The sequence below is a fragment of the Amphibalanus amphitrite genome, unplaced genomic scaffold (assembly GCF_019059575.1).
Source record: "Amphibalanus amphitrite isolate SeventyFive unplaced genomic scaffold, NRLGWU_Aamphi_draft 001638F_arrow, whole genome shotgun sequence".
In the NCBI taxonomy this organism is placed as follows: domain Eukaryota; kingdom Metazoa; phylum Arthropoda; class Thecostraca; order Balanomorpha; family Balanidae; genus Amphibalanus; species Amphibalanus amphitrite.
The window spans coordinates 40,509-65,065 of record NW_024883131.1 but is presented as its reverse complement, the minus strand read 5'-3'; the positions used below and the strand labels follow the sequence as shown (position 1 = coordinate 65,065).

Here is a 24,557-nt window from a genome sequence, read left to right as displayed (position 1 = left end):
GTGACCTGACCTGTGACCTGACCTGGTATAACCAGTGACCTCTTATAGCAACATATGTATACAGCCCTCAGCAGACTGCATGGTAGGTATTCTTCTTTCGACAAAACCGGTAATAACTCAAAAACTATGTGATCTGTCGGTTGGAATTCATTGCAAATATAGGCACCATGCTCCACTCTTTCGATTGGGTCTATCACTAAACAAAGTATACTAATTCGTGCTACACAATACGCATGACAGTTATATTTGGACGCCTCTGTTGTATGAGGCGTCACTTATAGGCCACTCATAACACGATATTGAGTGGCAGCGCAGAGTTTTGGGAGTTCAGTTTTGGTCTATGTTCGTGGATGTAGAGAGACTCTAATAGCCTAAGGTCAAGCTCCAGGTAACTCCTCTGCAGAATTGTAAAATCGTTAAAATTGAGAAGGCGGTGCCGCACTCATCAGAGTGGTCTTTAACTGAAGAGGGCTTTGGGCTAAATACCATTAAGCCAGTGCGGTCAGAAATCCCCATGTGCTGGCACACTCTAGTAGTGAGGCGTACATGAGTGGACCCAATGTACGACTCCCCACACGAGGAGCAACAAAACTGGTATACAACACCAGAGCGGCAAACTTTGGGAACCCTGTCTTTGAAGTGGAAGATAGGACCGATGGTGAAGGTGTTTCTTAGAATCACCTTGGGGTCAAGATAGGGATAGAAGGACGTCAGTAAAGTTATGAGGTCTTTTCGCAGGCTAAGGGATTGTGCACCAAAGTAAGGTAGTACTAGGTACTTCTCCAGCTTGGGCACGATGACTTCGCTCGATATTGCTGCATATTGTCTGTCAGGGAACTTTCTAACATGAAAATCAAACATCTTTGTTGGAAAGCCATTGTTTTGAAAGAACTTTCGTAGGAACTTGAGTTCGCTGTCAAACGGTTTAAAATCAGAGCAGAGCCGGAATGCCCTGAAAATGGCAGATTGCATGACAGCCTTCTTAACAGTCTGAGGGATGAAAGTAAAAAAAAAACTCAAACCCAGACCCAGGGCTGCGGAGTCGGAGTCGGAGTCGGAGTCGGTCGGAGTCGACAGTTGTGACCGGAGTCGGAGTCGGAGTCGGAGTCGATTTTAGAAACCCGAGTCGGAGTCGGAGTCGGAGTCACCGAAAATCTGTCGACTCCGCAGCCCTGCTAGGTCTGCGGAGTCGGAGTCGGGAGTTGGAGTCGGTCGGAGTCGACAATTCTGCCCGGAGTCGGAGTCGGAGTCGGAGCTGGTTTTTGAAAGCCGGAGTCGGAGTCGGAGTCGGAGTCGCCGAAAATCCATCGACTCCGCAGCCCTGCCCAGACCCGTAAAGGAGGGTTTCCTATAAACTGATGTAACCAGTCGTTCTCCCGCTTTTTGGACTTGCACATCTAAAAAAGGAAGGGATCCGTTCTTTTCTACCTCTTTTGTAAACCGTATCTTTGGGTGACGGCCATTCAAGAAATCCAGAAACTTGTGTACTTTGGACTGGTCGTCAAAAATAGGAAACAGTCATCTACATACCCCCGGAAATACTTTGGGCGAAACTCATTTGGGCAGTCATTGAGCCAGTTCACCTCATGGAAACAAAGAAAAATATTTGCAAAGGTAGGGCCGAGAGGGAGACCGTGACGCTTCATACAACAGAGGCGTCCAAATATAGTTCTGTCATGCGTATTGTGTAGCATGAATTAGTGTACTTGTTTCTTGTATTAGTGTCTCGATAAACAAAGTATATGCTTCGTGTGGTTACAAAATGCAACAGTTTGTTTTGGGGGCAAAAATAAACTTTTGGGTTTTGTTGCCAAACTGGATGGAAAATGAATACGATGGTAATGCCCATCTATGTAAGGTGCGGAGTCTGGCGCGTCTTGCTGTTACGATTTCCGAGTGACCGAAAGCATAGTATCCGCGATATTCTCGGTTTTGTCGAAAAAGAATACCTACCACGCAGTTTGCAGAGGGCTGTACTAGACAACTGACGCCCTATCGCTGATTTTCGACAAAGTGCGTTTTACTCGGTATTATAAGGCTTTCCCTAGAAGCCCCGTGAACGGTGAAACATTTTATCTTTGACCTGACCTGTGACGTCATCGGTGACCCCGAGGTCAATGAAATTTGGTTTCTCACAAATTTGACAGGGCTATCGAACGCCGTTTGAATTTTCTGGATCCGTCCAGTAGTTTCGGAGATACGGGGGGGGGGGGCAAAAAAATGTCCCCCCCCACCGCGCGGAAGGTGGCCGGGAGGCCCACCGCCTGCCGGGTTAAGGTCTCAGGTCAACCAGTGACCGCTGTGGTCAGGTCAAGTGACCCAAAGCACAGGTTCAAGTCTTTAACCCGCGCGGGGCTGGGGTCTCCAGCCGAACGCGCGGGGCTGGGGGGGGGGGTAAATTTTACCCCCCCTGTTATCTCCCGAACTAACTGTCCGATTTGGAAAATTCAAACGCCAATCGAAAGCTCTCATCACGAACTACTAAAAACATGTACTTAATTTAAAGTTTGAGGTCAAGGTCAAGGTCAGGTCAAGGGTACAAATTGCAAGTTTCTACAGTATCGGCCTTGCACCGTAGTTGCCGAAGAATGGAGTCATGGACTGAGACTTATCGCCCAAAACGTGTTCTTAGGCTACCAAGACAATATTCGTTGCATACAATATCATTCAGAGGTCAAGGTCAAGGTCAGGTCAGGTCAGGTCAGGTCACAAAAAACAAAATATAGAAAAGGGCATGTGCGACACATGTTTTATGGGTCATTTTACTCATAGAATTCAATAGGCACACTCAATAAGTGATATGGACCACCTCTGGATGAATTTCAGGTCGAGGTCAGGTCAAGGTCAGGTCAAGTGAGGTCAAATTTTGAAGTTAGTTTTTAAGGCCTAAAAAGGTGTCTATCTGATGCAGTTTTTCACGGCGAATCGAATGGTGCTATTTTTGTTTCCGTACGAGGTCTAGAACTTCCAAAAAAGTCATTTTTTAAAAAAAAATTGTGTGTCGTGACGTCATAAAATTTTGAATAACTCCCACATTTTTGAACCGATTCTTCTAAAATTTGGTATGTAGGTGCACATAGACCACTTCTCTGACATATATTCCGGTTTTTTCGATAGACTCAAAATTTTGGATTTTATAATGATTTTCCCAAAAAAGTCAGTTTTTTGAAAAAATTTAGGCCAAAATCCAAAATTTTCAAAAAACCGAGATAGCCATTTGATAGACAAAGTAAAATTACGTATAACCTTTTTTGTTACGTCTTGATTCCTTTAAAAATGAAGATGTTAGCGGCGTTTGAACTTTTGCCGTTTTTGAGGCGAAAATGACGAACATGACGTCACTAAAACGTCAATTTCTCAAAAATTTTCCGACGGATTTCGCTCAAATTTTCAGGGAACGTGTCAAATTGATGTAAGAAAAGGTACTGAAAGTTTGGCGGCGCTGCGCGCCGCCGTTTTTGAGATATCGCAAAAATTCGCGAGGGGGGGTAAAATTTACCCCCCCAGCCCCGCGCGGGTTAATAATAACTTCACAACAAATGGTCGCAGGGCCGCGATTTGGGCATCATCGTGTTGGTCTTGCTCAGGCACGTCGAAGGGTAAACTTTTTGTTTGGTTGCTGTCACGTTCAGATGTTGAACTCGGATGACTGATGAGGTCAGGTGACAGGTCAGCGCCTCCCAGGTCACGAAGCTAGTCACGGGAGGTTATGTCGCATATCATTTGATTCGGCAGGTCTTCCTGAGTCCATTGGTGGCTTTTCCGACTCGCTAGCTCGATTTGACCGGAATTTATTGACGAAAAACTTATGACCCAAGTGATGTCATAAATGACGTCACGCAAGGTCAACAATGCAAAAATGAAGCATTGGACCTTACAATGAGTGCAAGAAATCACGAATCTGAGTACTTGAGATAGTCTGAGATCGTTCCCGGCGCTAAAATAGCAGTTCTCGATTTTCCCCTTTGACTTAAAGGGACTGTCCCACCTTAACATTAGATTTGAGTTGAGATAGCCATCTTGATGGACGTTCTTTGAAAATCAGTGCCGTGAAAACCGTTTCTCCAGCAATTACTTCATCGCAAAGAAATTTGAGTTTGATTTTGACATATGTGCAAATAAGTGCCACAGTGTATTGGTATAGGCACTTAAATCTGATGACGTCATCAGGCTTTCGACGTCCGTTAAACGTTTGACTAAAACGTTTTGTAGCACGCGGTGGTATATGCTGCGTTGCGCGCAACAAATGCCGCACTTTTAAATAAAGTCGCTAGGAACAGCGGAGATCCCAAAAAGTAAACAAAAGTAAAAGTCTAATATCTTGAAAACCGGTGAATATTTTTCGGTGAAATTTGGTAGATATTCGTTTTCGCTCTTTCTGAACCGAGCGACATCACTTTCATGCCAATTCATAAACTTTTTTAAAGGTGGGAGGGTCCCTTTAAAATGGTGAGGTCACATGACAGACCTGACCTCATGTAACCTTAACCCTATTCCTGGCGGGGGCCTCAGGAGCCCCCCTGAGGTTTTTTGGTTATTTCTCCCAAACGCGTTGAGCTAGGAAGCTCAAATTTTCTGACTTTTCCTAAAAGGCTTCTACGCAACATGTCTGAAAATTTTGAGTTGATCTGACCTCAGGTCAGGTCACCAGAGGCGGTTTGGTGGCCCTACCTCAGAAAAGTTTGCAATCACGCCAGAGCTAGAGTTTTTGACCGATCAATTTCTTCTCTTCAGGCTTTAGTTAGGGTACCAGTATGTGCAATTTGTATATCTCGGAATTTTGATATCGGTGACCTAAGGTCAGGTCAGTTTCGCGACCTCCCCATTATAAGTCAATGGGGGAAAAATCAACTCCCTGTTTTTACCACTAAAACGGGTCGGAATGGCCCCATATACCATACATGACTTCATATACGATCAACCTTCACTACCTTGAGGTCTGTTTTGCTGTTGGGCAGCTGTGAGGTCATGTGACGTCATCAAAGGTCACCAAAGGTTTTTGGCCAATAACTCCGTACAGGAACAAGATACAGACGCGTGGATGGTCTCATTGTGTTCAGCTCGTCAAGACGCATCGAATGATATACATGATGACCTCGAGGTCACGTGACCTGAGGTCAGCCTTTGACCTTGACCCTTCGAGGTCAACATATATATCATTCGATGCGGATTGACGAGAGGATCACGACGATGCCCTTAGTTTGTTCCTATCTTGACTAACTCGAAAGTTATTCGAGAAAAACTCTCCGTATCTAACGCCGCCATTTTGAGTTTTTCGACCCCTGTGACGTCACCTTTGACCTGACCTGAAAATGACCTTAGTAAAAATTGTAGATCTTGACCGTGCGTATCCGATGCCGTTTTTCGTTTGTCGCTGCGATGTGTAGTTTTTGAGATCTGAAGGGGGGCCGAATCGGCCCCCCCGCTAGTTTCTTGTCCCGGCGGAGCCCGCCAGGAATAGGGTTAACCCGCGCCCTGATGGGGTCTGCCGAGCAACGCGGTCTGATGACGGGGAGCCATTTTGCCCCTCCCCCCAAGATTTCGAGAACCACGCAACATAGCGACAAGCGGCAAATGGCGTTGGATGGCCCCAACGGGGAACTACCTTGTGACTCATTTTAATTGACCTCGGTCTAACCAATGACGTCACAGGTCAGGTCAAAGGTCCAATTTTCACCGTTTACAGTTGGAAATTTGGAAAATCTGAGACAGTAGTTTTGTAGCGCCGTCTTTTCTCTACACAACCACATAAAGAACTTAATAAATGTTTAACTGTAGGTTTAGTGAGCGTTTCAAGGTGTCATGTTTTTTGCCCATTTTTACTCGAACATGACCTCAGTTTGACCTCAATAACTCCTGACCCAAAGTGACCTGTGGCTGGAAATTTTGTGTGAAGGTGTCAAATTGATGCCAGGGAAGGTAGTAGGTACCCAGAATTTGGCGTTTTCTCGCTATTCAAGAAAAACCATAGGGGGAGGGCAAAATGACCCCCCATTAGGGCGCGGGCTAAGAAAAAATCTGAGATATACAAGTTGTGATACCTCTGGAGGATACCACATCCTGTAAGTTTCATCTCCTTGTATAAGTTCCTCTGGCACTGATGACGTTGCGAGTTCGCGACATTTGAGGACCGTGCAGAGGTTTACTTATGACGTCATATGTCAGTTACCTGACATGACCTGAAAATTCGGTTGGTGTCACGAAATGCGGCTTGGATCAATGGTCAGGTATGCAAAGTTTCATCCTTCTATCGCCGGCGTGTTCGGAGCTAATGCGAAAAAACTATGGAGGGGGGCCCCTCCCTCGTCGGCCGGCGAGAAAGGGAGAGTAGTAATTCAAGGGCTAATCCAGGGGGAGGAAAGGGGCCATGTCAGTCCCAGGCCCGTTTATTCCCCCTCCCCACAAAAGACCCGGGTTCTAGCACTGCGCCTATGGCGGTGCATGGAAAGAAAGGCGTAATTTCGGCCATTTGTTCCCCCCCCCCCCCCAAAAAAAAAGAAAGGCCAAAATCACACCATACAACAAATCATTAAAACTGACATATTTTTGGAAAATGAAAGACAAAAACAGAAGTATAGCTTAGCCACATTATCTTATTGTGTTGTCTCTGTTCCAGAATGATATCCCGGGTCTCTCCTATAGCTTTGCCACATTACCTTATTGTGTTGTCTCTGTTACAGAATGATATCCCGGGTCTCCCCTATAGCTGGGCCACATAACCTTATTGTGTTGTCTCTGTTCCAGAATGATATCCCGGGTCTCCCCTATAGCTGGGCCACATAACCTTATTGTGTTGTCTCTGTTCCAGAATGATATCCCGGGTCTCTCCTATAGCTTGGCCACATTACCTTATTGTGTTGTCTCTGTTCCAGAATGATATCCCGGGTCTCCCCTATAGCTTGGCCACATTACCTTGTTGTGTTGTCTCTGTTCCAGAATGATATCCCGGGTCTCCCCTATAGCTTGGCCACATTACCTTGTTGTGTTGTCTCTGTTCCAGAATGATATCCCGGGTCTCCCCTATCCCGCGCGGGGCTGGGGGGGTAAATTTTACCCACCCTCGCGAATTTTTGCAATAACTCAAAAACGGCGGCGCGCAGCGCCGCCAAACTTTCAGTACCTTTTTTACATCAATTTGACACGTTCCCTGAAAAAAATTTGAGCGAAATCCGTCGGAAATTTTTTGAGAAATTGACGTTTTAGTGACGTCATGTTCGCCATTTTCGCCTAAAAAACGGCAAAATTTCAAACGCCGCTAACATCTTCATTTTTAAAGGAATCAAGACGTAACAAAAAGGTTACACGTAATCCTACTTTGTCTATCAAATGGCTATCTCGGTTTTTGAAAATTTTGAATTTTGGCCAAACTTTTTTCAAAAAACTGACTTTTTTGGGAAAATAATTATAAAATCAAACATTTTGAGTGTATCGAAAAAAACCGGAATTTATGTCAGAGACGTGGTCTATGTGCACCTACATACCAATTTTTAGAAGAATCGATTCAAAAATGTGGGAGTTATTAGAAATTTCATGACGTCACGACACACAAATTTTTTGAAAAATGACTTTTTGAGAAGTTCTAGACCTTGTACGGAAACAAAAATAGCACCATTCGATTCGCCGTGAAAAACTGCATCAGATAGACACCTTTTTAGGCCTTAACAACCAAATTCAAAATTTGACCTACTTGACCTGACCTTGACCTGACCTCGACCTAAAATTCATCCAGATGTGGTCCATATCACCTATTGAGTGTGCCCATTGAATTCTATGAATAAAATGACCCATAAAGCATGTGTCGCACATGCCCTTTTCTATATTTTGTTTTTGGTGACCTGACCTGACCTGCCCTGACCTTGACCTTGACCTCTGAATGATATTGTATGCAGCGAATATTGTCTTGGTAGCCTAAGAACACGTTTTGGGCAATCAGTCTCAGTCCATTCTTCGGCAACTACCGTGCAAGGCCGATACTGTAGAAACTTGCAATTTGTACCCTTGACCTGACCTTGACCTTGACCTCAAGGCTCAAACTTTAAATTAAGTACATGTTTTTAGTTGTTCGTGATGAGATCTTTCGATTGGCGTTTGAATTTTCCAAATCGGACCATTAGTTCGGGAGATAACAGGGGGGGGGGGTAAAATTTACCCACCCCCAGCCCCGCGCGTTCGGCTGGAGACCCCAGCCCCGCGCGGGAGCTGGGCCACATTACCTTACTGTGTTGTCTCTGTTCCAGGATTCTATCACAGTTAGTCTGCTGCTGAACGGAGGAAGCCAGACATTTATTGCCATTGATGTAGCCGATATCAACGACAACACCCCGACATTTGACGACCAGGGATCGCAGATATCGCTGGACGTGCCAGAGGTTTGTACATGTATTATGTATAGCCTATGTGATATTTTATCCGGAATGTGTTGCATGCAACTTGTTCATGTTCTATTGATATAGTATTTTCTTGTTTTTTTTTTTCAGTTATGCCGAAATGTATCACATCATCAGCTTTTTATCGGCTTTGTTGGTATTACATAATTTAACCAAAGGACTTAGGTCCCATATTTATTTATATCAAAGTTAAAGTTATGTTGTAACCAAGGGATCACCATGTAAGTCTTAAGTTCCGCCATTACCAATCAAAAAGCGTTATCAATTTCCACCTCGCATGGGCCTTTTTAAAACACCTTACACAATTAGAAATTGAAAACAGCCTTAGTCATTAATTTTCCAGCGCAGTAATTGTTATTTTCTTCTGTCATCGGTGCTGTAGAACCAGCTGAACGACTCGCTTCTCATCCTGACGGCGACCGACGCTGACCCCGGAGCCACAGCCACCCTGACCTACACCATGAACACCGGGGTAAGTACGGCGACCGACGCCGACCCCGGAGCCACGGCCACCTGACCTATACCATGGATACCGGGGAAAGTACGGCGACCGACGCCGACCCCGGTACGGCCACCCTGAACTATACCATGGATACGGGGGTAAGTACGGCGACCGACGCCGACCCCGGAGCCACGGCCACCCTGACCTATACCATGGATACCGGGGTAAGTACGGCGACCGACGCCGACCCCGGAGCCACGGCCACCCTGACCTATACCATGGATACCGGGGTAAGTACGGCGACCGACGCCGACCCCGGAGCCGCGGCCACCCTGACCTACACCATGAACACCGGGGTAAGTACGGCGACCGACGCCGACCCCGGAGCCACGTATTGGTGCTTTTCCAGGCAGGTAGGCCGGAAAAACTCTTGGAGGTAGGCTTGCCCCTGGAGCGTGTACAGGTCTCAAGAGCTAGTGTATGGGCCCAATAATTCGGCTGGCGGCGTGGAACTTGCATGGGGATTCTTAGAATGCGCTTGGTACCCACATTTGTTGAGTCGTGAGCCCCAATAGTCAGTTACCGGGGTTACATGAGCAAGTAAATGCGTATCAGGAACGGATTTTCCTATTCGCTCACCATTGTAGTCCGTTTGTAATGTTTATTAACCCTATTAGTGGCAGGGGGCTGTTTTTATCCACCCCTCAGGTTTTTCGGAAATATCTCCGAAACTGCTGAAGCTACGATGCTGAAATTTTCTGACTTTTCCTAAAACTAAATTGGGCACATTCCCTGAAAATTTCAAGTTCATAACTTTACCAGGGGCGGCTCCAGAGCACTGGGAATTGGGGGGTCCTATTCGTGAAGCGAGTCATTTGGGAGAAGATCACGATGCTGCACCAGTTTTACGAACAATGAATGAAAGGTATCATGTGATAATATATACAGTTATTGTGCATCCTCTTTTGACACGTTTTTGCTATAATAGGCGGATCCAGGCGTCCAAAAAGGGGGGTTATTTTTTACCTTCCAACATAGGTGCCCTGACACCGCCTATGCATGACCAATACAACTGTAGTCGTTCTCTCATAAGAAAATTGTAACATAACAAGACCATTACCATCCTTTTTAGAAACAGTACCAACAAAAACCTTATTTACTATACTTTTTTGTGTACCCCCAATCTCAATGATCTGTATCCGCCTATGATTTTTGAAAATGCATATTTTTAGGATCCATGTGAATTCCTGGTTCATTCTCTATCGATCGGCAAAAGTTGCGTTAAGATTGGTTCAGAAACCTGGCCGTGATAAACAGTCTAAAATGTATCTGCAATTTGCCCGTTTTTACCCCCCTCTACCCCCCCCCCCCCCCTATTGACATTTTTTAATTTTTATTTTTTAGAAATGTAGATCACGTTGAGCGAAATCGAATGCCGTTTGAATTTTGAAAATCGGCCCGTTAGATCTCGAGATATCAAGGGGGGTCGTAAACAGCCCCCCCCCCCCTGCCACTAATAGGGGTAGCCAGGAGCCTGCCACTAATAGGGTTAACTCTGATCATGTAACCCCGAGCAGTGTGGAGCTCTAAGAGCCGGCAGCGGTAGAGAACACACAAGTTCCGGCGTTGGGACTATCAAAGGCCTGCAAAGGGGGGCACCAGGAGTGGATAAAGTGGCTCTACAAGCCGACATGGGGCCTAAGAATCAGAATGGAATCTCATGAGCCTACATATGCCCTTAGAGGTTTTCATTAGGCCCTCAAAGGTCGTCGTGAGGGCCCTCAATCTGAAATCCTTGCGCGGAGCTCAGATGCCAGCATGGTCCCTAAAACCTGCCTGCGGTGGGGCCCTCAGAGGTCGTCGTGACTCTTGAGGTTCCTCAGAGGGCCCTCAGAGGGCATGGGCCCTTGGGGCTGCCCTTGGGGCCTTTGTTGGGCCCCAGAGGCTGTTGAGAGGGCCCTCAGAGATCGTCGCATGGCTCTCAGAGGCAAGCATGGCCCCTGGAACCTGCCTACTTTGGGGCCCTCAGGGGCCATCGTGAGCCTTTGTCGCGTGCGTTGGGTCTTAGGCCGTCGTGAGGGCCCATAGAGGTCGTCGTGAGAGCCTTCAGTGGTTGTTATGACTTATGAGGGCCCACAGGAGCCATCAAAAGTGCCATCATAGGTAGTCATAAAGGCCGTCGGCCATCGTGAGGGTCTGCATATGGACCCTCAGAGACTTTGGCAGGGCCCTCAGATGTCTTCATAAGGCCGTCAGAAGCCATCGTTAGGGCCCTCAACAGACCGTCGCAGGGTCCTCAGATGTCAGCATAGCCCCCGAAGCCTGGCTGTGATGGGGCACTCAGAGGCCGTCGTTAGGCCGTCAGAGGTCAGATGGCCCTAAGACCCGGTTTGGGTCTAGGGCCAACGTGAGGGCCCTCAGAGGTCATCAGATGCCATCAGATGCCGCCATGAGGTACCAAACGCGGTTCGGGACACTACTAGCCAGTACCCGGCGTGGGGACCCTAAAAACCATAGTAGGGCGTTTCTAGCCGTAAATGGACAATGGACATCCATGACCCCACATTAGCGCTCATTTCCTGATCACCGTTTTTAGGAGGAAATGTGTATTGGAAGCTGCACCCCCTGTACCCCCTATTCAGCCGCTCTTGCGCATCGGTGACCAGCGACGCGACTTTACAACGCCACACTATCTGCATGCATTCAGTTAACCCGCGCGTGACTCGGGGCGGGGGGCTCTACAGAGCCCCCTCCCGTTTTTCGGCAATATCTTCTAAACAGTTCGACGGATCAGCACGAAACTTGCGGTACCCTCAGCAGCATCAATTTGACACCTTGTGTTAAACTTTCTATTTTCTATCCACCATACTTTGGCCGAAAATGACGTCAGAGTGACGTCATATCGGCCGATTTTGATGCAAAATATTGAATTACGGCAAACGCTCTAAAGAGCTTAGTTTTAAAGCTAGATCCAATTTATTGGCATCAGTGGGCTACAAATGCACGTAGCTATCACACTGGTATCTCGAATTTTCGAAATATTTCGATTTTCAAAATATGTGTGATAGAATTACAATTACAAAAAATATTACAATTACAAAAAAAAAATCAAAAAAAAATCAAAAAGTTTTTAATTTTTCGCAAAAACCGGAATATATGTGATAGAACACACACTGATAAACAACTCTAGCAAGTTTAAGCCCAATATCCTCAAAAAGCCAAGTTATTAGCATTATTGTCAAAATTTTATAATTATATATTTTCCAAAACCATTTTCAGTACGTTTTTGACATCGTACAGCTATATAATGGGCACCATCGTGTTCCTGAGCTCACATTGCATCTGAAAGGCACATTTTTTGTTTGAAAATTTTTCAAAATTTGACCTTTTGTGACCCGAAAGTGACCTGACCTCCGGTAAATCCCGCTGAAAATGACCTCAAATGACACAGATGACATTATTTTCGAAATCTTCGAGCAAAATGGACCATTAAACATGCGCTACGTGACCGATACATGATGAACAATTTTCGTGACCTAGGATGATCTGGCCTTGATCTGAAAAAATTGAAATAAAAGTTCGGTACCCTCTGGTATCTTAGGCATATATCATGGAGTTCGTAAACCAAAAATGACCCTGATCGAGCTAGTCAGTCGGCGGCCAGAGCCTAAATTGTCAACAAGCAAAAATACCGATAATTTTCATTTTGACCTGACCTGTGACGTCATCCGTAACCTTCAGGTCAAATAAAATCGGTTTCGCTCGACAATTTTCCAGGGCTATCAGAGCTATTTTAATTTTGACGATCGGCCCAGTAGTTTCGGAGATAGGAGGAGGGGGGGCTCTGGAGAGCCCCCCTCATTCACTCGTGTTATGGAAAATACCCCAGTCATGCGCGGGTTAACCCGGCAGGCGGTGGGCCTCCCAGCCACCTTCCGCGCGGTGGGGGGAGGGCATTTTTTGCCCCCCGTATCTCCGAAACTACTGGGCGGATCCGGAAAATTCAAACGGCGTTCGACAGCCCTGTCAAATTTGTCGAAGGAAACCAAATTTCATTGACCTCGGGGTCACCGATGACGTCACAGGTCAGGTCGAAGATAAAATGTTTCACCGTTCACGGGGCTTCTAGGGAAAGCGCTATAACACCGAGTAAAACGCATTTTGTCGAAAATCAGCGATAAGGCGTCAGTTGTCTAGTACATATGTTGCTATTAGAGGTCACTGGTCATACCAGGTCAGGTCACAGGTCAGGTCACCAAAGGTCACAAAGGGTCACCACATGAGCCCAACTTTACTAAGGTTATGCGATGCATGTTTCATGGCCAGTTTTTTTTTATTTCCAACTCAATGGTGTTGTTTATTAGACCATCAGGTACGGTTTAGGTCACTTTCTGATGGAGTTCAGGTCAAGGTCTGGTCAAAAAAGGTCAAATTTCAAAGTTGATTTTTGTTGCATACAATGGGTATCGATTCGAGGCAGCTCGTCACGGGGAGTCACGTCACGGGTGGTCTTTGTTTTGCGCTACGAGGTCTAGAATTGCTAATAATCGAGTTTGAAAATTTGACGTCATCAATTTTGAACAGTTTTTTCGCTATAACTTGGCCAAAAAAAGAGGTATCGATCTCAAATTTGGTATGTAGATAGAAGACGATAGGGACTATCACATATATACCGTTTCTTTTCGAAATTCAAAAAACATTTTGGATTTTTCGCCTATTAAATTCAACAAATCTATTTTTTATTTTTGGGGGTCAAAATTCAAAAAAATCGAAAAACCGAAATAGCAGTTTTGTAGCCCTTTTGATTCCACACCTTTAATAGTTGTAACATTTTTATGTATCTCTAAAGCTGTAGGCCTGACAGCTCTTCCCGCGAAACCTTTTTTTGGGGTCGAAAATGGCAAAAATGACGTCACTCTGACGTCATTAGCTGCCAACCTATCATAGCCTTTGGAAAAATTTTTGGTCACCGTGTGCGCTAGCTACTCCCGGGAGGGTACTGAAAGTTTGGTGACGATCGGCGCAGCGGTTCTCGAGATATATTTAAAAAAACTAAGGGGGGGGGGGGCAAAAAATGCCCCCCCCCCACCGACTGGAAGGTTAAGGGAAATCCATCTATTATCAGCACACCGACCTAAATCATCGGCAGCGAGCGGTCAGCTCCTTTCTTCAGAATGGCCGTCACGGAGGGTCCTGCTTTTCGTCCAGATATGCATCGACGCCGTATTAGATTTTCTCACCTCTGCATGCCTTGGGAGGGGCAAAAAGATAGTCTTGCCCAAACGATTTAGCTTTGGGGAGGGCAAATGCCCATTTTGCGCTCCCCTTGATCCGCCACTGGGCCTCGTTTACACCATGGATACCCGGGTAAATGATGTCAAATATGATATATTTTATGTGTTGTGAAGATGTTGAAATGAATATCCAATTTTACTGTTGCCTTTTCAATGGGTACTTTTGTAAAAAAAATCATAATGATTTTATTTCATGTATCAATGAACATGTCTCCCTAAAACCAACAATTTGAAACAAATATGGTGGTTATTTTGGATTAGCGAAATGGAATGGATGACAAGAAGCGAATATACTCAATTTGTAACGTCATTAATTTACTGAGATATCATCATTGATAACATGCAAGTTCCATCAGTCTCTAGCACCCCATTGTCGTTATGGGTACCTCACGTTTGTATTGTTCTGATATTGACAGCCTGCACCACGTTTACCAGGGTTACGATGACGTGTTCAAGCTGACCTTGACCACAAAGGACAACAAGCCGGCTTGTCAGCTGAGACTTCTGAAGCAGCTGGACTACGAGACCAGACCGCTGTACAAACTCACCATCACTGTCAAGGTAATTGCATATTCTTTGTTCAGCTTTACATTAAAGGTAGTGTGCCACCTTTGAAAGATTTCCCATTTTATTTTTCCTAGGATAAGAAGCTTCTGTTTTTACCTAATATCGCAAAAAAAAATCAAAAATGGGCCTGGAATAGTGCCTTTTTCGCCTAAAAGTTTTTCGGTTTTTAGATATGTATAACAACTGTAGTGGGCTCACCTGCAAACAGGCGCCGGGCAACAATCGCGAATGCGGCGCACTTGTGACAATAAGCAAAGGTCATTATAGTGTTACAACCATACGACGTACGGGAATGAGTTATCAGCTGTCTAATCGTAGACAACACAATGTCGAGCCTTAAACTGTAAGCCCGTATTGGTATTGTTTCTTTTATTTGGCTGTCGAACATTATTTATGGTTTGAAATATGATTTTATGTAAAATAATTGATATGAAAAAGCCGTCTTATAAGTTATGACCCCATTTCACCACACGCAAGTGGCAGAAATGACAATGATCAGCTGACGCATTTTTCTTGGCCGAAGTCAGAGCGCGCGGCCCGACGCACCACGCGTATTTGGAAATTCCGACCTCGACGAGCATCAGAAGCCACCTAACAGGCGTGTTCGAAACCGCAGGAGATGATGATGAACGGGTTTATCGAAACTTGATTGGATGAGCATATCGGTAATAGCGATTTCAGTGTGTGCATTTATTGTTCATAGTGGTGTGAAATGTGGTTGGGGTACGACCGACAACCCGTCGGGGCGAATTTCGCACTGGGGTACTCAAAATTTGAAGAATTTAAGACGTTTCCATGAGTTTTGAAGGTATGGATAAGTTCTAAAAATCCGGTTCTCCTTATCTGGGCCATTAACTCCATACGGTCCAGGAAAGCTGGCACACTACCTTTAATACACAACTTAAATTCAGATACACAGCTTGGTTCCCAATTTAAAAAAATAAACTATTTTGCTTGGCAGTAGCTGTTTTTTTTTACTATGGGCTATTTGGCGAATGGACCAAACTTGACCTAATTTGGTGAAGCCTGATCAAGTCTCTTTTTTAAATAAATACCTTAACACTCGCACCGACGGGGGTCTGTGCCAACTTCGCACCGACGGGGGGGCGGATGACCGCCGCCCCCCTGAGATCTCGAGAACGAAGCAAGATAGCGACAAGTGGTAAACGGCATCGGATACGCACGGTCAAGATCTACAATTTTTACTAAGGTCATTTTCAAGTCAGGTCAAAGATGACGTCACAGGGGTCGAAAAAGTCAAAATGGCGGCGCTAGATATGGAGAGTTTTTCTCGAATAACTTTCGAACTAGTCAAGATAGGAACAAACTAAGGGCATTATCGTGATCTTCTCGTCAATCCGCATCGAAGGATATATATGTTGACCTCATGGTCAAGGTCTAAGGTTGACCTCAGGTCACGTGACCTCGAGGTCATCATGTATATCATTCGATGCGTCTTGACGAGCTGAACACAATGAGACCATCCACGCGGCTGTATCTTGTTCCTGTACGGAGTTATTGGCCAAAAACCTTACAGCTGCCCAACAGCAAAACAGACCTCAAGGTAGTGAAGGTTGATCGTATATGAAGTCATGTATGGTACATGGGGCCATTCCGACCCGTTTTAGTGGTAAAAACAGGGAGTTGATGTTCCCCCATTGACTTATAATGGGGAGGTCGCGAAATTGACCTAACCTTAGGTCAACGATATCAAAATTCCGAGATATACAAATTGTAGCTACTAATGATCTAATAACATCCTGCGACTTTCAAAGGCCTCCGACATCTACTGTAGCTCTGGCACGGTGACAAAGTTGCAAAAAAGTGACTTGAGGTTGGGTCATTGAAAGTGACCTGGTGACCTGACTTTAAAAGGTAGCAAGTTCAAACTTGCACACCATGTGTAAAATTGATGAGGGAATAGTCGTACGTACCAAATTTCGCGGCGCTACGTTTTCCCGCTATTTGCGAAAAACCTCGGGGGGGGGCGGATATCCGCCCCCCGTCGGTGCGCGTGTTAATATCATGAATTTCTTTCGATGTTTAAATAAAAATAGGGTATGATATTTTGAAAAATCAGATTTTGATCAGGCATATCAACAGACAGTGCAAACCGTGCTGAATACTTACTAAGAGCTAGGCACAGGTCACTGCTGAAGTAATGTGCGGATATAGGTACTGTAATCGGACGAAACCTAGCACCAATCATCAATGGTGAGGCCTATCATATTCAAAAGCGAGTATCACACAGATTCGTGTTTCAGTTGGACAACTTTTTCTAACGCGTCACAGTTCCACCTGCCACAGAGTGCTCGCTATAATCGAAAACGGGAATACTCACTCCATTCGGGGCACCCCGGAGTCCAATCTCTGTGACCGCCACTGAACAGAGAGTTGTAAACCTACGCACGTGCGTACTACGCCGTAGTAAAGTGACATTGCTGGACCCTCCAGTAGGGGAGAGTGGGGAAAGATGCCCAGGGTTTGACTATGCCATATATCATTCGAAAATGACGATCGGAAAGCCAAAACTTGGAGTTTCAACGGAAGCCGACATCATTTTTCTCCAAAAATATCACACTTTCGTGCCTGAACTATGATAACTTTTTTGCTATTAAGCATTTTCCTGAAGAAGTGACAGGGGGCATCTTACCCCACAGGGTGGGGAAGACGCCCCCTGGCGTTGGGTAAGATGCCCCCTGCACTATAACTGACATAAATAGGCACGTGAATCGCCTGAACGAATCAGAATTCCCTGCGAGCCTGCAGTTAGACACCAAACGTCATCGTAAGGGCCCTCAAAAGTAGTCGTAAGGGGCTTCAGAGGTCATCGTTAGGGCCATCATAGTCCAGCGTGGCCAAACAAGCCTCCGTGGTGGCGTTCGGAGACCACTGTGGGGCCCTTATAGGTCTTCATGATACTTGAGGGCCCTCGAGCCCATCGTGGGGACTTCAGATGCCAGTGCGGCCCGTGGAGCCAACGTGGGAGCCCTCAAAGGATGTCGTGAGGGGCACTTGAGCCAATAATGGGGCCCACAGAGGCCGTCGTGAGGGCTCTCAGAGTCAGATGCCGCCCAAAAAGTCGCTGTGTGGGCCGAGAGACCGGCATGGGGAGCACCTGACCGTACTGGACTCTCAATAGTCCCAGATCGGCTTTTGTCTCTCATCACAAGTATGTAATAAATGATTTGACGGGCTGCTTGAAGGACAGCCTACGGATTTAGGGGGGCGTCTTTCCCCATCAGGACAGGGGGCATCTTACCCCAAGGTACCGAAGTGACATTAAATCAGCACAATTTGTTAGCCATAAAACTACACCCTGAAACAAACTGTTTGGGACACAGTACACGCATGTTAATGTATCACGACCATAGCAAGGGACGCAAAAATTATCTACCTTCTTTGATATTTACAATGTTTTGACGCCAAAATATTTTTTGAAAGCAGCAAATAAAAAACATGCAATCACCAGCCAGCCGTTGCCCAACTGAGCTTCGCAAATTTTTGTGCAGTTAACAAGGCAGGCTTCCGCTTTACGCTAAGAACATTAATTTCCCGGTTCGATTCTTTGTTTCCCCGCTAGAGGGGGTGGGGCGTCTTTCCCACCCTGGGCATCTTACCCCACTCTCCCCTAGAGTGTAACCATTGATGATCGGGACACCTGCATCGACAAATAGGGGCTCTCTCTGACAGGCGAGGAGGGGGAGGGTCTGAGGTGGGCAGGGGTTGACCGCGGGGCTACTGGCCGGCGCAGTGGGAGGGGTGGGTGGAGGTAGGGCGACAGGGACGCCAGCTGCAGGGCAACAGCGAGCTTTGAACCCAGACGTGCGGGAGCGGTATGTCTGATGCCATTTTGTGAAGCAGGCGGCTTTAGAGACACAGAAAAAATGTTTCAAATATAAAGAGGGCTATAATCAAGAGGGCTACAAAACTCGTTTCTCGGGTTTTTGAAATTTTTGGATTTTGAGCCCCCAAAATCAAAAAGTATATTTTTTAAAAATATAAAAGCCAAAAAATTCAAAACGTTTTTTGAATTTCGAAAAAAATATATGTGATAGTCCCTACCGCCGACTATCTACATACTAAATTTGAGATCGATACCTCTTTTTTGGCCAAGTTATAGCGAAAAAAACTGTTCAAAATTGATTACGTCAAATTTTCAAACTCAATTTTTAGCAATTCTAGACCTCGTAGCGCAAAACAAAGACCACCATTAGACTCCCCGTGACGAGCTGCATCGAATCAATACCCATTTCTGCAAAACTATCAACTTTGAAATTTTACCTGTTTGACCTGACCTTGACCTGACCTCCACCAGAACGTGACCTAAACCGTACCTGATGGTCTAATAACCAACACAATTGAGTTGGAAATGAAAAATTGGCCATAAAACATGCATCGCACAACCTTAGTAAAGTTGGGTTCATGTGGTGACCCTTGGTGACCTGACCTGTGACCTGACCTGGTATGACCAGTGAACTCTAATAGCAACATAGGTACTAGACAACTGACTCCCTATCGCTGATTTTGACAAAATGTGTTTTACTTGGTGTTATAGCGCTTTCCCTAGAAGACCCGTGAACAGTGAAACATTTTATCTTTGACCTGACCTGTGACGTCATTGGTGACCCCTAGGTCAATGAAATTTGGTTTTCTTCAACAAATTTGACAGGGCTATCGAACACCGTTTGAATTTTTCGGATCCGTCCAGTAGTTTCGGAGATACGGGGGAGGGGGAAAATGCCCCCCCCCCCACCGCGCGGAAGGTGGCCGGGAGGCCCACCGCCTCGCGGGTTAAAAAAAGGAGAAGAAAGAATATTGAAGCATATAACTATAAAGCCAAGAAGCCAATAATTTTTATAATTTGCATTAATGCACAGGTACAATACAACTGCAGCCACACATTCACTTACCATTGCAATTCCAAATCAAAATTCCAATTCCAAATTCCAAATACACATACGGTCACAGCGTGCCGTATTGGGATACAAAATGAAGAACTTGAATGTTTTGCGCCACTCATGTTGTGATGAGTTTGCTGCTTTGCAATTTTAACAAATTTCATAACATCGTCTGCGGGTAGGACGGTTTTCGTTGACCACACGTCTATTGTCATCGCAAAGGACGGTGACCGCCTCCCGGCCTCTCCTCGACCCCTCCCCTGCATTTTCAGTCCACCTCCAACTGGTCACGTGACTGGCCTCTCTCGAGGCCCTGCCGACTGACCCGGTGCGCCGTAGGCGGCATGGTCATGTCATGCTGATTAAATCGCTCACCACTTAACGACTATGCTCACGGTTTGACAGTGTCTTCGTGGCGGGGTGGTTTAGCGTCGAGCTATAGTTCGGGAGGGTTCGGATTCGATCCCCATCGGATCTTCCCGTTTTCCACTGACTGCTTGATAATATATAATAATATATGCACTTTGAATATCATCGACATTGGTTACCAATCAGCAATCAGTTATTGGCCAATCATATCAAGATTACTTAATTAGTGTAGGGGAGACCCGGGAGGTGTGGGCCGGTTTTGTGAAAAGGCAATTTTCTTCCAGTGGGCAGTGGCTAGACCCGGTTTTTCACTCTGTGTACATACGTGAAATTGCCTTTCGCCAGCAAAGTGTGCCTGATATTAGGCATCTAGGATCAACTATTTTTTCTCGAGTTAACTTTCAATAAAGCATGCGCTTTTTTATCCATTGACCTTCCAGGCGGTGGGGGCGGGGGCATTTTTACCCCCCCCCCTTTAGTTTTTTCGATATATCTCGAGAACCGCTGCGCCGATCGTCACCAAACTTTCAGTACCCTCCCGGGAGTAGCTAGCGCACATGATGAACAAATTTTTTCCAAAGGCTATCATAGGTTGGCCGCTAATGACGTCAGAGTGACGTCATTTCTGCCATTTTCGACCAGAAAAAAGTTTCGCGGGAAGAGCTGCCAGGCCTACAGCTTTAGAGATACAGAAAAAATGTTTCAACATAAAAGGTGTGGAATCAAGAGGACTAAAAAACTGCTATTTAGGTTTTTCGATTATTTTTGGATTTTGATCCCAAAAATTAAAAAAATAGATTTTTTGAATAAAATAGCCGAAAAATCCAAAAAAATTTGAATTTCGAAAAACCGGAATATATGTGATAGTCCCTACCACCTGCTATCTACATAACCAATTTGAGATCGATACCTCTTTTTTTTGGCCAAGTTATAGCGAAAAAACTTCAAAATTGATGACATCAAATTTTCAAATTCAATTTTGTAGCAATTCTAGACCTCATATCGCAAAACAAAGACCACCATTAGACTCCCTGTGACGAGCTGCATCGATTCAATACCCATTTTATGCAAAAATATCAACTTCGAAATTTGACCTTTTTTGACCTGACCTTGACCTGACCTCCACCAGAAAGTGACCTAAACCGTACCTGATAGTCTATAACCAACACCCTTGAGTTGGAAATGAAAAACTGGCCATAAAACATGCATCGCACAACCTTAGTAAAGTTAGGTTCATGTGGTGACCCTTGGTGACCTTTGGTGATCTGACCTGGTATGACCAGTGACCTCTAATAGCAACATATGTACTAGACAACTGACGCCCTATCGCTGATTTTCGACAAAATGCGTTTTACTCGGTGTTATAGCGCTTTCCCTAGAAGCCCCGTGAACGGTGAAACATTGTATCTTTGACCTGACCTGTGACGTTATCGGTGACCCCGAGGTCAATGCATTTTAGTTCCTTTCGATAAATTTGACAGGACTATTGAACGCCGTTTAAATTTTCCGGATCCGTCCAGTAGTTTCGGAGATACGGGGTGGGCAAAAAAGCCCCCCCCCCACCGCGCGGAAGGTGGCCGGGAAGCCCACCACCTGCCGGGTTAACCCGCGCCGGGCCGGTGCTCTGAGATTCCGCGCCGGGCCGGAGGGTGTCTGAACACCCCGCTTCTAACTCGGCTCCTGGGCCACGTAGCGACACGCGGTAAGAGGCAATCGAAAGAACGTCCAAACTAAGGACGAAAACGCTTCTGCCATTTTTTGGGTCAGGTCAAAGGTCAGGTCACCAGAGGTCACCAAAGTTAAAATATTGACTACTTCAACATTTTGGAAGCTGCCGACGGCTATCTCGGGAACCAATAGAGCTACAGCGCCTCAGAAAACCGCATTTGATAGCCCTTATAGAGACCTTTCTGAACAACGTTCTCAGATTTGACCTCAGGTCAACGGTTTAGCCTCCAGAGGGCGAAAACTCCAAAAATAGCCGTTTTTACGAAAAGGGATTTTCGGCAATAGCTTTTGACTCAAAAGAGCCATGGAATTACTTTAGCCAGCATCGTGTTCCTCTCGTCGAGACGCGTCGAATGAACTATAATTTGACCTTGAAAGGTCAACTTGGAAATTTGACCTCAGATCAAGGTCATGACCTGACCGGAAAAGGTCATGTTGCATATCAGTCGATCCGCAACGTCGAGCCGAACACGTCTAAGGCGCTTTCAGCGCTCTAACACGCCTCTATCAGAAGTTATTAGCGAAAAACTGTTAGACCCGCGCCCCGTAGCCTCCCTGTCCTTTTCCGCCGATATATCCTGAACGGCTGGAGATATCGCCACCAAACTTTCAAGACCCCTCCGGGCATCAATTTTACACATTATGACCAAAAAATTTCCAGAGGCTATGATAGGTTGGCCACAAATGACGTCAGAATGACGTCATGTTCCGCATTTTCGACCGAAAAAAGACCTTCGCGAGAATACCTGTCATGCCTACAGCTTAAAAGATACAGAAAAATGGTCAAATATAAAAGGTGTAGAATTGACAGGGCTACAAAACTGCTATCTCGGATTTTAGAAATTTTCGAGTTTTAACCCCCAAAAATAAAAAAGCATTTTTTGGATATATTTGCCAACAAATTCTAAAAGTTTTTTGAGTTTCGTAAAAACCGGAATATATGTGATAGTAACTACCGTCTTCTATCCACACCAAATTTCAGATCAATACCTCGTTTTTTGGCTAAGTTATAGCGAAAAAAACTGTTCAAAAATGATGACGTCAAATTTTCAAACTCAATTTTTGGCAATTCTAGACATCGTAGAGTAAAACAAAGACCACCATTAGACTCCCCGTGACGAGCTGCATCGTGACGAGCTGAATCGATACCCATTTTATGCAAAAATATCAACTTTGAAATTTGATCTAATTTAACCTAACCTTTACCTGTCCTTCACCAAAACGTGACCTAGGCTGGCACCAAAGACTTCCTAACCCACATAATCGCATTTTTCATGTAAAATGGACCATAAAACATGTATCACACGACACTTTCATATTGTGACCCCCGGTGACCTGACCTCGCTGTGACCTGACCTGGTATCAGTGACCTCATATAGCAAAGTATGTGTTTGACGAACAATGTACCATCGATGGTTTTCAATAAATTACCAATTTACTCGAGTTCACAACACATTTCTTGAAATGCCTGTGAACGGTTAAAATCCGATAATTGACCTGACCTGTGACGTTATCGGTTTGACCTAGGTCAATGAAATTTGGTCACAAGGTAGTTCCCCGGTGGGGCTATCGAACACTGTTTGAATTTTGAAATCGGCCGGTAAATTTCCGAGATCTTAGGGGGGCCGAAACGGCCCCTCCCCTACGGACGTAGGGTCCGCCGATACCCCTGCGGGGCGCGGGTTAGATTATGTTCGTGACCTGATATGACCTCGGGGACATAACCAGGGGTCACAGTTGCCATTTTCCGGTTCAGTGTGCCAATCTTACCTACATCTCGATATTTCAGAATGTCTAGAATAGCGTTCGTGCAAAACAGACGCTTTTCAATTTTCTCCTATTGACTTATAATGGAGAGGCCGCAAAATTGATCTGGCCTTTTGACAACGATATCAAATTCCGGGATATACATTTTATAGATAATGTTGCTCTTATCAATCGCTGAAAGTTTCAAGCCAATCGATCAATCGGTGTAGCTATGACGAGCATTCTTATTTTTTTCTGAGGTGAGGTCACTCGGCGTGATCTGGTGACGTGACTTAACCCGCGCCCCAGTGGCGGTCTCAGCCAACTTCGCCCTAGTGGGGGGGGGGGGGCATATGTTATTACCCACCTCTAACTCAAAAACTAAGAGGGCTAGAAAGACGCGGTAAAAAGCAATCGATAGCTGCGTATGTTTGAAAGTATTTAAGTTATTTTTCATCTTAGAGCAATATTGGGGTCACCAGAGGTCATCAAAGGTCAAAATTTGCGAATAGTCATTATATTTTCCAGAAAACATACCATTATCTCAGGAACTATGATAGCTAGAAAAACGCTTGGAAATGCAATCGATAGCTTTTGAACTCTTTTGATAAGGCCGTCATAAAAAATGACCTCAGGTTAACAGTTTAGACTCCAGAGGGCAAAAACTCCAAAATTAGCTGTTTTTACGAAATGTGTTTTTCGACAATAACTTTTTATTTAAAAAAGCCACGATTTTTTTTTTGCCAGAATCGTGTTCCTCTCGCCAAGACGCGTCGAATGAACTATAATTTGACCTTGAAAGGTCAACTAGAAAATTTGACCTCAGGTCAAGGTCATGACCTGACCGGAAAAGGTCATGTTGAATATCAGGCGATGCGTCTCGGCAAGACAAACACAATGAGGCCATCCCCAGCGTTCTATCTTTTTCCAATTGAGAGTTATTGGCAAAAATATGTTTGTAGCCTCGAATGACCTCGGATGACCTTTCTAGAGGCTATCAGCAAAAAAGACACCTTGATCGTCACGGGTGGTCCAAATCATTGTGATTCTGAAATAGTTGGACTGTTTCTATGTGTACACACGGATCTAGAGGCATTCTCGTTTTTCTCCATTGACTTATAAT

The 24,557-nt window shown here is 45.2% G+C and overlaps 1 protein-coding gene across 1 annotated transcript in view; it reads left to right on the top strand.

The window, feature by feature from the left end:
• The window catches only part of LOC122374321 (cadherin-related family member 1-like), a gene marked incomplete at its 3' end in the record, with an annotated part of 100,236 nt that overhangs the window by 41,224 nt on the left and 34,455 nt on the right, over positions 1–24,557 (top strand). Inside the window, exons 4-6 of the mRNA XM_043352991.1 lie at positions 8,238–8,369; positions 8,770–8,859; positions 14,559–14,684. Of these exons, the coding sequence (XP_043208926.1) occupies positions 8,238–8,369; positions 8,770–8,859; positions 14,559–14,684 (348 nt within the window). The remainder of the gene's footprint in view (positions 1–8,237; positions 8,370–8,769; positions 8,860–14,558; positions 14,685–24,557) is intronic.